Raw genomic sequence first — 12,979 nt, 5'->3', positions numbered from 1 at the left:
TGAGTGCTCCAATGTGGACAATAGCCATCTACACTAGAATCACCTATTTTAAAGAAAAAATCCTTTTGTTGTAATTCAATAACCATCCCTTCAACTTTGGTGCTGCCAGAACATCTTAAATCTGTAGTTCTAAAAGAAAATCTCAGCTCTCTAATAATTAGAGATAATCAAGATTAACTTGTCAGGCTTCAATATCCTCATGATCAATAAATTTGTTTTGGTCCCCTCTCAAAATTATATACCCATTAAAATGACTTGTAATCATATGAATATTTATATACCTAATAGATTAAATAATTTCTGTCAAAATACATGTCATACAAGGTGATTCACCCTGGAAGCCAAGTATCATTTCTGACTATCCATTGTATAATGGACGCTGTATTAATCTCCACCTTGTCTGGTTTTGAGAGATTTGTGGTAGATGAAGACTGATATAAGGATGTCCAGCTTTCCCAGCAAATCTGATAAACAGCACACTGTTGTTTTCTGCCTTAAATAGGCCCAAGAGCGCCGCTCCATCTTGGAATGGCTGTGCTCCTGTTTATCAAACACAGTAAAGCTCACACACTAGGTAAGAGCATGGTCAATCATGTAGACTGTGACCCATTGATACATCATGAAATTAATTTAGTTCCAAAACCAGATTATTACCAAAAAAAAACAACAACAACAACAAAAAAAACAGAATAAAATGGGGTAGAAAATATTAGGGCAATCACCCTAGTAAGAGAAAGATCATTTCCATAAGCTTTTGTTTTAATCACATATCTATGTGCATCTTACTAGATGATGATATAACTGAATGATGTATCTTATAAAGTTCCAAAGCTTTTACATGAGATCACCTGTCAGCATCACCTTCTAGAAAAATCTAGGTGACAAATAACTGCAGTGTTTCTGCACAGTAGCCAAAGCTCATACATGTATATGAAACCCAGTGTTTCTTAGAGTGTCCTATGAAACACCCAGTTTAGAATGTCTTGAGAAGCTTATTAAAATGCTGATGCAAAGTCTCATTTGGAACTACTCTGTGACAGTCCCTAGAGTTCATCTTGGCCATCTTCAGCTGTAATAAGCACCTCTGGGGTTTTCCTTATGCAAAGTCTGAGGTATCACTTGTCTACCCCTGTAGTCCTGGACTCTCCCTTTTCCCTTCTTTGTCTACCTGCAGGAAGTCATAGTGATCCTACATTATACGCCACCATACACTAGGCTAGCAAAGGCCACCCTACAATGTACAGTTCTGAACCAAGCGCCATGCCCAGGAGGCAGGTGGTCAGCCCTGCAATGCCTGCATCTGGCTGTGTGGGCTGACCACGGGCACTAACTCTGCAGTATCTCTGTACAAATAATACTTGAAATAAATGTTCAGGAGTGTGACTGACAGCTTGAAGTCTTCCTTCCTCTCTTAGGAATTGCACGACATCCTTCATCATGCCATTTTGCTGTGAGCAGAATCCGATAGGTTTCTGCAGTCTCTGGCACCTGGGTAAGACAGGCTGTCAGCATGGGCATGACATGATGGAGCTATGGTTACTCACAGATCCCAACGTTTACCAAGGACAGGCACCCAGACAACAGGCATATTGCCCAAGAACGACTCATAACCCCTCCAGCATGTGCCTGTCAGCCTAAACCTGTGAAAATCATGACAAATAGCTCATGTCTTACCTGAATTCTGATAGATCTATAAATAGTTGCTTAAAGGACTGTTAGTGGCTATTATCCAACCCTGGGCAGAAAATTCTTTATTCTTTACATTAATACTTGCTGCTGCTGTACATGTATATCTCCTATAGCTTCCCTTGGAAATCAATTTCAATAATTTATCTCTTTGTAAATTAAATACATATGTGTGTAAAGCACACACACATATATATACACAAACACACACACATATATACACACACATATTTACACATACATATATATACACACACACACGCAACACAACACCAAACTATAGATTTTCTTTACTCTATTTTTCTCTGATGAAAATATTAAAATACCAATAAGCAGTATACTTCACATTAATGCTTCAAGTACAGACATGCATCATATAGTGACAGGGATATGTTCTGAGAAATGTATCATTAAGCAATTTCATCATTCTGCAAACATCGTACAGTGCACTTACACAAGCCTAGATGGTATAGCCCACTGCACACCCAGGCTATATGGTAAAGCCTATTACTCCTAGGCTACAAACCTGCACCGCATGTGACTGTACTGAGTACTGCAGGCAACTGCAATGCAATGGCAAGTATTTGTGTATCTAGACATATGTACACATAGAAAAGGTACAGGAAAAAATACAGTATAAAAGATACAAACGTGGCCGGGCGTGGTGGCTCATGCCTGTAATCCCAGTACTTCGAGAGGCCGAGGCGGGTGGATCATTTGAGGTCAGGAGTTCGAGACCAGCCTGGTCAGCATGGTGAAACCCCGTCTCTATTAAAAATACAAAAATTAGCTGGGCGTGATGGCACGCACCTGTAATCCCAGCTACTTCAGAGGCTGAGGCAGGAGAATCACTTAAACCCGGGAGGGGGAGATTGCAGTGAGCCGAGATCGCACCACTGCACTCCAGCCTGGGCAACAGAGCGAGACTCTGTCTCAAAAAACAAAAAAGATACAAACGTACAGCTGCATAAGGCAGCTCCATTATAATCTCATGGGACTTCTGTCATATACGTGGTCCATTGTTGACCAAAATGTTATTATGCGGTACATGTCTGCAATCCAAATTTTTATAATAAAATAGCCCCTTTAGTTTACACCTATCTATAACCTTGGGCAAATTCCTTCAACCTCCACTCACATAGCTGTAATATCAATTCTTTTTTAAAATTCCAAGGCTGGTGTTGATTTTTCTCCTGGTGTGCCTACCTTTTTTACTTACAAATGTCTGTTAAATATTAATTTGCCTAGAGTCTGCACTAACTAGATGTTTGCTTACATGTTCTTTTATTCTTTTGTTGCAGAGTCTGCCCTTTCTCTCCAGCTGTTCATGAGATTTCCATGGGGCTTTATTAAATGTCAGAAATTTCCAAATGCAGTCCTCTGTTCCAGGTTCACCCAAGCACTGCAACTTTTATCCCTCTGACATACTTAGCTTCTCATAAAATTTCATCTGAAATATTCCTCAGCTTTAAAACAAATTTGAAAATCACTGTTTGCAGTAGGAAAATCACTGCTATATGTTCAGCAAGGCCGTTTCATTTTCTTCTTCCTGAAGACATGGGGAGACTGCCTCTTAGCCCCATGTCAAGTCAGGGTGGAGACATGGGGCCTGGTCTACATGCTGACCCCTGGGTCAGTGAAGTAACAAAAAGCCCCCAAGGGACCCTTCAACCCTTTTCTCCTGTGGACGCTACTGGGAAGGCCATCTATTGAGATGACAGAACCACAAGATATTAGCAACCTGGATCCCTGAGTCTCCTCATGGAGCAAAGCTTCCCTAGAGCATCACCCAACCAGCAATAGATTTTGCATGGGCAAGAAACAAATCTTCAAGTGTTAATCCACTGAGATTTTGTCAGTCTTCACTGACAAAAACAGAAACTGGCAGCAGAAGTGGGATGTTAACCAAAATAAAAACTTAAATTGTGTGGTGCTCCCTCAGCCGTTGGGCAGCTAGTACATAGAGTACTCTCTGGAGCCAAGTCCCAGAGGCTGAAACTGAGAATACTTAAAATGACCAATGACCAGTTTATATATTTCACAGTTCAATGACAATTTAGATTTTAACAAAATCTGTCAAAACTGAGAGGCGGTGTGAACTATAAGAACTAATCATTCTATTTGTGTCTCATTTTTAGAAGGAGGAAGTGATACTATCAATTGCAACTTTTGTGTAAGTCACTTCGTAGTCTGTTCAGACACCCAAACCATATGTGGGTTTCTGTCAGAGTTGATGAAACACTTTTGTGATACCAGAGAGATATACTAAAATACACCCTATGATTTATCTATTGCATAATCCGTGATGTTGTGGGTAGCAGGACACTGTTGTACTTCCAGGTGAATGGGTTGCTCCTATGCTGTTTCATAACTGGAAGAAGACAGTGAGGAGAACCACTGCCCATTCCCAACCTCCAGTAAAGCATCAACTCCAGGCACACAAGATCTGGACAGAGGAACACAACATCTTCCATGTGAGGAAATGACAACATAATTTTCATAGAGTACGTTACCTTCTACCTTTCTCACCAGCCCTAACTTATGTAGCTTCCACATACCTTAACTATGTATTTTCTTCTTAGGCTGAGCATATTTGCTTGTTTTTAAATTAAATCCCTAATATAGTTTCCCTTCATCACAATAACTTCCTTTTCATTGTCATTCATTGTTCAATCCAGAGATTGATTTTACAATTTTGTGTCATGCAATTAATTGGATGACAAACCAATATTACCTATATTTCCTCTGTCTCCTTTATAATTTTTAAATCACCCTCCCAACTCTCTTTTACATCTCTTATAGAGTTTAAGTCACCATAAAGACCAAACGTCTGATTTTCAGATGAACTTTCCATTTCTCTTTAGAGTCCTGTTCTCCACAGTTACAAGTGGAACAAAATACTTTTATTTGCTTGTTTTGAATAGCAAGTGTTTTTGACATAGCCTCTATATAATGTCTACTTAATTATATCTACTTATGCTCTCTATATTATGTATTATAATATAGATATATATTATACCTACCTATGTAATTCAGGAATGCTGTCTGCTCCACTGTTGATGGTTATTCCATTTACAGATTGCAATCCCCAAAACTATAAACTCAATGGGACCTGACATACCCAAGAGACATCATTCACTTCACCCAGTTTACTCACAGAGGTTTTTGTTTTGTTTTGTTTGTTCAGAGATTAATCCAAAATATTTTGGATCTTTCCACATTGTTTATATCACAAGGACAACCTATAAACTAAACATAAGCCATTATCTTGCCTCTCTTGATGGCCACATTTGAAAATTAAAGACCAGTGGGGCTGGGTACTGTGGCTCACACCTGTAATCCCAGCACTTTGGGAGGCCAAGGCGGGTGGATCACCTGAGGTCAGGAGTTCAAAATGCAGACTGACCAAGTTTGTGAAACCCTGTCTCTACTAAAAATAGAAAAAAAATTAGCCAGGCATGGTGGCAGGCACCTGTAATCCCAGCTACTCAGAAGGCTAAGGCAGGAGAATCACTTGAACCTGGGAGGTGGAGGTTGCAGTGAGCCAAGATCGCACCACTTGCACTCCAGCCTGGGCGACACAGAGAGATTCCCTCTCAAACAAACAAACAAAAAAAACCAGTGGGATATCTGACACCTCCTTTGTCATCAGCAGACATTAATTTGCCATGGCCTTTCCAGCCCAGGATGTGGGGAATGTTGGCAAAGAGACTCTAAGGAGAGCACACTGCATTGCAATACCTTTCTAAGGCCATTAAACATGTGCTATGGCGAGCTCTGGCTGAAGAAATGTGTTAGGCATGGAAGGGAAAATGTGGCTAGCATAATAACCCTACTAGTTCTGGCTGGGCGCGGTGGCTCACGCCTGTAATCCCAGCACTTTGGGAGGCCGAGGCGGGCGGATCACGAGGTCAAGAGATCGAGACCATCCTGGCTAACACGGTGAAACCCCGTCTCTACTAAAAATACAAAAAATTAGCTAGGTGTGGTGGCGGGCGCCTGTAGTTCCAGCTACTCAGGAGGCTGAGGCAGGAGAATGGCGTGAACTCGGGAGGCAGAGCTTGCAGTGAGCCGAGATCACGCCACTGCACTCCAGCCTGGGCGACAGAGCAAGACTCCGTCTCAAAAAAACGAACAAACCACAAACAACAACAACAACAAAACCCTGTTGGTTCTTCCACCTCCACGAGAAATAACCCAGAATGTTTTTTAACAGGCAGCATCAGAGGACAAGGCAATACCCACCTCTGTATGAACTGGGCCGCCTCCACCGTTAGCCTCTGGGTGAGATTGTCATAGGACATGGGCTGCTGAATGATCTCGTAGTTCCTCATCATGAAGCAGTTCAGGGGCCGGAAGTAATGAAGGAAGCCCAAGAAAAGGGTCAGGATTAGGGCTGCTAGGAAGAGAAGGCTGAAAAAAACGCCTAGAGGCACGTGGAGTAGCCCCAGACAATTGAGTGCAGCAAGGGTAAGGAGGGTGACCCCGACGATCTGCAGGGGGAGGAAGACCAGCCTCTTGAAGCCCGTGGTGAAGACACTGCCCTCTCCGGGCTTGCAGTCTCTCAGATTGGTCAAAGAGATCCCATAGAAATAATTGAAGCCGTGATGTAAAGGGTGGTGACAGAAGTCAGTCTTGCTGTGACAGCTCATCCCAAGGTGCCATTTCCCTGAGAAGACAAATGGGGGATCACTTCAGTCCCAATAAACACCCTGATTCCAATCCAAGCTTCTGTTCCTACATGCTGAAAAGGAGGTTCTTTCTGACTATTTCATGAAGCTAGCCTTCCCGCTCATAGGACCCTAGAATTTTTCACTTTTTTTCCCCCCACAAACGCTAAGGTATTACCTACTCACTCTACCAGAAAATAAGAACTAATTTAGCGATTCCAACAAAACAAAACAAAAAAACAAACAAAATCTCAACCAGATAAAAATCCTCTACTCACTCTACCAAGAAATAAGAACTAATTTAGTGATTTCAACAAAACAACACAAAACGACAACAACAAAAAACCCCAATCAGATAAAAATCCAAAAAGAAAACTAGCTAATATCTTTAATAGGCAGGAAACCACACTCTACAGAAAAATACAAGTTTATTTATTTATTTTTCTTTTTCCTGGTCAGATGCTTTTCTGAGACAGGCCCTTAAAATTAAAGTTTTAGAAGCAACTTAATTTTGTTCCTTGAACGTTAAAAGTGGAAACGAATCCTTACTTCAGAACCTACCCCTGAGGCATGAGGAAATCACACTCAGTAACTCAGCAATTATTTTAAGCACCTCTGAAAATTTCTTATAAAATATTAATTAGATTACTAAATTAATGAGTGCCTCACAAAAGAAAAAAATGATAGTTTTTTAACAAGATGTTGGAAGAAAGAAAAGGGTCATTTTGCTCCTCTGAGATTTGCTAGGATTCATTTTATGGCCTGCTTAGATTCAAGCTCTTCATGCAAAAAGGAAGGTGTCAATCCTATCTACATGATAAAATCAGTGGGTGTGTCAACCAAGACAAATTCTGACATAATTTTATATTGGAAAGTAAAATGAAAATCTTTATCAATAGCATGGTGTGAATAGTTTTGTATATTCTTTCTATGTATATGTCTATCTTTCATTTGTTCCATCTATCATCTATTTCATCCATCCAATTGTCTCATTATCTATCTATCCATCCTATGTAATCTTTGTCTCTCTCCCTGCATCTATTTATATATAACATCTATCTATCTATCTATCTATCTATCTATCTATCTATCCATCCATCTATCATATCTATCATCATCTATTTCATCCATCCATCCATCTACCCCATCTATCTCATCTTTGTCCCTCTCTGCATCTATCTATCTATCTATCTATCTATCTATCTATCTATCTATCTATCTATCTATCTGTCTGTCTGTTTTTCTATTTCTCTAGCTAGCTAGCTAGCTATCATCTATTCCTTCCTTCCATCCATCCATCCATCCATCCATCCATCCCATCTATCTCACCTTTGTCTCTCTCTGCATCTGTCTATCTAGCTAGCTAGCTATTTCTCTACCTATTATCTATCTATCCATCCATTCATCAATGCTTTCTTCCATCTATCCATTCATCCATCTATCATTAGGTATCACCTAAGTATCTATTTATCTATACACACATGCACACACACACACAAACACACAACACACACACACACATCTATACATTTGAGTAGTCCAGATAGGCTCATTGTGTTTTAACCTACAATTGAAATCATTTTGTTTCCATTTAAAGTTATGCAAAGTGTACCAGCAAAGTCATCCCTAAGATAACTGTCATGATGTCCTCTCCCACTCTTTTGCTAACTTTGTCCAAGTCCTCCCTCCCATTCCCATACCTATAGATGGTTCCCATCCCATAGATGTCCATACCTATCAGCGCTGTTGAATAACCTTGATCCTTCAGAAGCTTAGCAAAGGTAATCTCATTGGTGGGAAGTCCTCCCGAAGAGGCTGTGAAGAGGAAAACTCCAGTGCGGGACCAAGATGCCATTCCTGGACCAGGAAAAAATCAACCCTTAGGAACCAGGAGATACCTCGAGGTGGGAGACTGTCCCGAAGGTGACCACAGCCCCTGCGATGCAGATAGGAGGTTACCTGATCGGACAGGGTACCGGCCAGTCATGAAGGCTGCCCTGCTTGGTGTGCACAGCGGTGATGCTGCCAGGTGCTGAGTGAGTTTCACTCCCCCACTGGCCAACCGGTCGATATTGGGAGTCCTAGAACAAAAGAATCATAGCATTTGTGATCATTTTTATTTATTGTTCATGTATTTAGTTTTGAGACAGGATCTCACTCTGTCACCCAGGCTGGAGTGCAGTGGCGCAATCTCGGCTCACTGCAACCTCCACCTCTTGTGTTCAAGCAATTCTCCCATCTCAGCCTTGTGAGTAGCTGGGACTACAGGCACACACTACCACGCCTGGCTAATTTTTGCATTTTTTGGTAGAGGCAGGGTTTCACCATGTTGGCCAGGCTGGTCTCAAACTCCTGACCTCAAGTGATCTGCCCGCCTCAGCCTCCCAAATTGCTGGGATTACAGGCGTGAGCCACTGTGCCCAGCTCTGTGATAATTTTCAAAATGAAACTGTCTATGGCTCTTTATACTGGGAAACTTCTCAATGAGCAAAGGCAAGTCTGGGGTTATGTGGGAAAGAGAGGCGAGATGAGAGGCAGGGGAGGTGGGGAAGAAGTGATACAGAATCAAGACTCAAGCTACAACAAAACCATGCAGATGTGTGAATGATGCAGGCAGGACATCCCCAAAAGGTCCATTCATGTTACAGAGGGCTCTGAGCTCCTGGTCCCACTAGCCCTGAATTAGAAGACAGAAACCAAGTCTTTGAAATAGGATACTGCAGGGAGGGAAAGTAAGGGGTGAATGAGGATGAGGCTTCACTCTTCTCCCATCCACATCTCCTAAGTTACCTCTGTGTCACCAAAAGAGAAATCTCCAGGGTCAATCTGACTCCCCTCTCTTTCCAACCACAGCCAAAGGGAATCCACAACCAGCTTTAATGAGCCCCTGCCTAATTTCTACATGCCCCCAGGGACAGGGAATAATCAGACTCCATGTGCCTCAACCAGTGAGCATCAACAAATGGGTTAATATGCTCCAGGGAAAAGGCACAAACACTACAGTGAAGAAATTAGATGCTGCGACCCCCACATACCCTTTGCTGGCTTATATTTTTTATGCTTCATAAATACTAATTTATGAGCTCACTTGTAGAGTGATACCTTTAGCCTTTCTCTATGAATGGATTGGCTGAACATTTTGGGAAGTCATTTAGGAATTAATATCTTTTAGTTTTTGGACCATACCAAGTTATACCCCACAAGATACATCCACGTCCTTCACCAGGAATCCAGGTCCGTTCCTCCCTGCCTGGCTTGTCATCTGCCATCCTTCAGTTCCAGGTACAGATGGAATTCTCATGGGCCTCCAGCGCCCTTCCTTGTTTATGCAAGGGGATTGACCTATATTTGGAAAAGTAGTCCATACTCCACCAGACAAGCAGCTTCCTCACTGTAAAGCAATGGCATGGCTAATTGTGCTCCCCTTCAAGATGGCTGCCTGTAGGGTGGGAGTATACATCTTGTTCATTGGTCCCATGGCTTCCCTAGATCAGTGCCCTCACAGAGTAGTGCTGCAATGATGCATAGCTTGAAGGGGGAAATAATTTTATTGCATCTGTAATGTCAAACTAGTGACCATTTATTAATTTAGTGAATGTGTTTAATTACCAATATTTCTAATTTGCTTTTTTCTTAAAGGGTGAGATGCTTAGAAGACAAAGACTGTTTTTGCATTTGAATTAATCCTCCTAGTGTCTATAGTGGCCTACAAAAAAAAGTGACTATTTTGGGGTGTGATATTACAAAATATAAAAATGAAAAATGTAATTCAGAAATAATGGGACTCTAATACAGAGACCAAGGCAGATTTAGGGTATATATTGCCATGAATTCTTCCATGGGGCTTTATAGACATTTTTTCTTTTGATAATTGGTAAAGATTTAACCTCAAAGGCTTGATTTTAACTTTTTAATTAAGACATCTTGGTAGGAACAGTTATCTACTATCTCAATATATCTTAGGAATACATAATATTAAAGAAACAGATAAAATGAAAAAGCTGAATAAAATTATGATGCTGATAAGAAAAACTAAATTAATAAGATCTATATCACAAATGTATAAAGTGATCTGTAAACATTTTACAAAAGTAGGCAAAAGGTGGGGCAGAAAACATACAAAGATAATTACAATTTTAAGAGGACATTTAAAGTGCTCTCTTAAAATTGCAGATCTTACCCTTGCATATGCTTTTTAAAATTTAAGCAATGTCATAAGTCAATATGCTCTTAAAAAAATAAAAAGCAACATTTGATGCAAAGTTTCAGATTGAAAGTGAGACATATTTGGCTATGTCTTGTGGGAAAGATTTTCCTTAATATCATAATCTATTTAATTTTTGTTTGGTCTGATATGCAATGATTAAATATACTTTCCAAGATTTCTCATGTTAAAAAGAAGATGAGGAGTAAGAGAATGGAAGGAAAATAACCAGCGCCCCATGGCACTTGGCAATGGGTCCATTCCTGGCTTCAGGTATTTAGTATTCACATATCCTACAAGAAAGTTCTGGGCCAGCGCAGTGGCTCATGCCTGTAATCCCAGCACTTTGGGAGGCCGAGGCAGGTGGATCACGAGGTCAGGAGTTTGAGACCAGCCTGGCCAACACAGTGAAACCCCATCTCTTCAAAAAATACAAAAAATTAGCCAGGCATGGTGGCGCACGCCTGTAGTCCCAGCTACTCAAGAGGCTGAGGCAGGAAAATTGCTTCAACCTAGTAGGCAGAGATTGCAGTGATCCCCGAGATCGTGCCACCACACTCCAGGCTGGGCGACAGAGTGAAACTCCTTCTCAAAAAAAAAAAAAAAAAGAAGAAGAAAAAAAGAAAAAAGAATGTTCTGGTAGAAGCAAATAATCTCTTTCCTCACCCTCTCCTTTAATTCAGTTTGTATTGATCTTTCATGTGATGAAGCTCTCCATAGAACTATTTTTATGCCATCATCTCCACATTATTAGGAAGAGAAAGTGAAATTTTAATGTCAGTATTCTACTCCCCAGGGGCTTACTTTCCTTTTTAAACAAAAGGGTCCTTAAAATAGGTCTTATGTTAGGTTGATTTTACGCAGAGGGAGAGAAACAAAACACCCACTTCTGGGAGGATGTTCAGACCCAAGGGGTCAAATGACCTCGAGTCTCGTTTGATTGCCTTGTTGCCACTGTTTTGATAATTACTGGCAAGTTATGAGGTCCTAAAACATGATACCTCTCCTGATTGTCAGCTATGGTCTCGATGTTTGTGTCCCCCCCAGATTCAGATGTTGAAATGCTCACCCTCAATGGGATTTTATTAGGAGGTGGGGTCTTTGGGAGGTGATGAGGTCATGAGGATGAAGCCCTGTAAATGGGATTTATGACCTTATAAAAGGGACCCAGAGAGCTCCCTCCCCCCTTCCACCATGTGAAGACACAGTGAGAAGGTTCTGTCTATGAACCAGGAAGCAGGTCCCCACCAGACGCTGAATCTGCTATGCCTTGATCTTGGGCTTCCAGCCTCCAGAACTATAAGCAATACATTTCTATTGTGTAGAAGCCACCCAGCCTATGGCATTTTGTCATAGCAGCCTTTACAGACTAAGACAGCCTGCATAGCTGATGACAGGGTAGGGCCTGGGCTAGAAGAGGGAGAGTTGGGCATGAGTGAGAGTGAGAGTGAGAGTAAGTCACTGATGAGCCAGGACAGAGTAGTACAGACCCATAACCAACCAGAATAAAGCCAGATGCCAAAAGGAGAAGACGAAATAGGTGAACAAAAGGGATGGAAATGTGAATGTGTGGAAAGCAGCATCGTAGCCATTAGTAAAGAAGAACTGTGATGCACACCTTCTTAGTGATCTCCCTGAGCTCATCCAGCTCCCTGTTCATAGTCAAACAGATAAACTCACACCTGCCTTCATGACACCTACATCTCAGTGTATCTACATGAAGCCAGGCATGGTTTGGAGGGTTTTGAACGTTTCTACATGTTCTGTGCTCTGTAGATCAACATTAACCATCCCGGGGACTGTTGCCTATGAATACAGCCATGTGTTTACTGAGGAGCTGCATTACCAACCTGATAGTTTTGTTCCCATAGCACCCAGGATCTCCAATGCCGAGGTCGTCAGCCATCACCAGGATGATGTTCGGCCTTGATGCTGCGTGGCTCTCGGCTTCCCACAGAAAGAACAGTAGGAGGAAAGGGATCTTCATCTTCCTGTAAAGGACAAGGACACAAAAAGGAACTGAAGGATGTCGGCTTGAGACAAGGTTTTGCTCTGTTGCCCAGGCTGGGGTGAGGTGGTACGATCTTAGCTCACTGCAACCTTGAAGTCCTGGGTTTAAGCAATCCTCCTGTCTCAGCCTCCCAAGTACCTGGGACTATAGGCATGTGTCACCACACCCAGCTAATTTTTGTGGTTTTTGTAAAGATAAGGTCTTGTTATGTTGCCCAGGCTGGTCTTGAACTTCTGGGCTCAAACAATCCTCCTGCCACACCCTTGCAAAGTGCTGATTACAGGCCTGAACCACTGTGCCTGTCCTGGTTTAGTAGCTTTCTAAGGGAAACACAGAACCTTTCAAAACTCAAAGTGTATGGGGTCAACAGCCTGGGGCAGCTCTTTGTGCTGGAAAATGTACAGAGGG

The 12,979-nt window shown here is 41.7% G+C and overlaps 1 protein-coding gene across 2 annotated transcripts in view; it reads right to left on the bottom strand.

Annotated features, from left to right (window-relative positions):
- STS (steroid sulfatase) overlaps positions 1-12,979 on the bottom strand; it is a 216,293-nt gene that overhangs the window by 88,868 nt on the left and 114,446 nt on the right. For both annotated transcript variants that reach the window (XM_055106639.3, XM_034951335.3), the window contains exons 3-6: positions 12,411-12,551; positions 8,316-8,437; positions 8,091-8,213; positions 5,932-6,355 (exon numbers count right to left, since the gene is read on the bottom strand). In XM_055106639.3, coding sequence (XP_054962614.1) covers positions 5,932-6,355; positions 8,091-8,213; positions 8,316-8,437; positions 12,411-12,551 — 810 coding nt within the window. The remainder of the gene's footprint in view (positions 1-5,931; positions 6,356-8,090; positions 8,214-8,315; positions 8,438-12,410; positions 12,552-12,979) is intronic.

This window comes from Pan paniscus, chromosome X (genome assembly GCF_029289425.2).
Source record: "Pan paniscus chromosome X, NHGRI_mPanPan1-v2.0_pri, whole genome shotgun sequence".
Lineage (NCBI taxonomy): Eukaryota > Metazoa > Chordata > Mammalia > Primates > Hominidae > Pan > Pan paniscus.
Note: the sequence above shows the minus strand (reverse complement) of the source record. Positions and strands in the feature narration are given on the sequence as shown.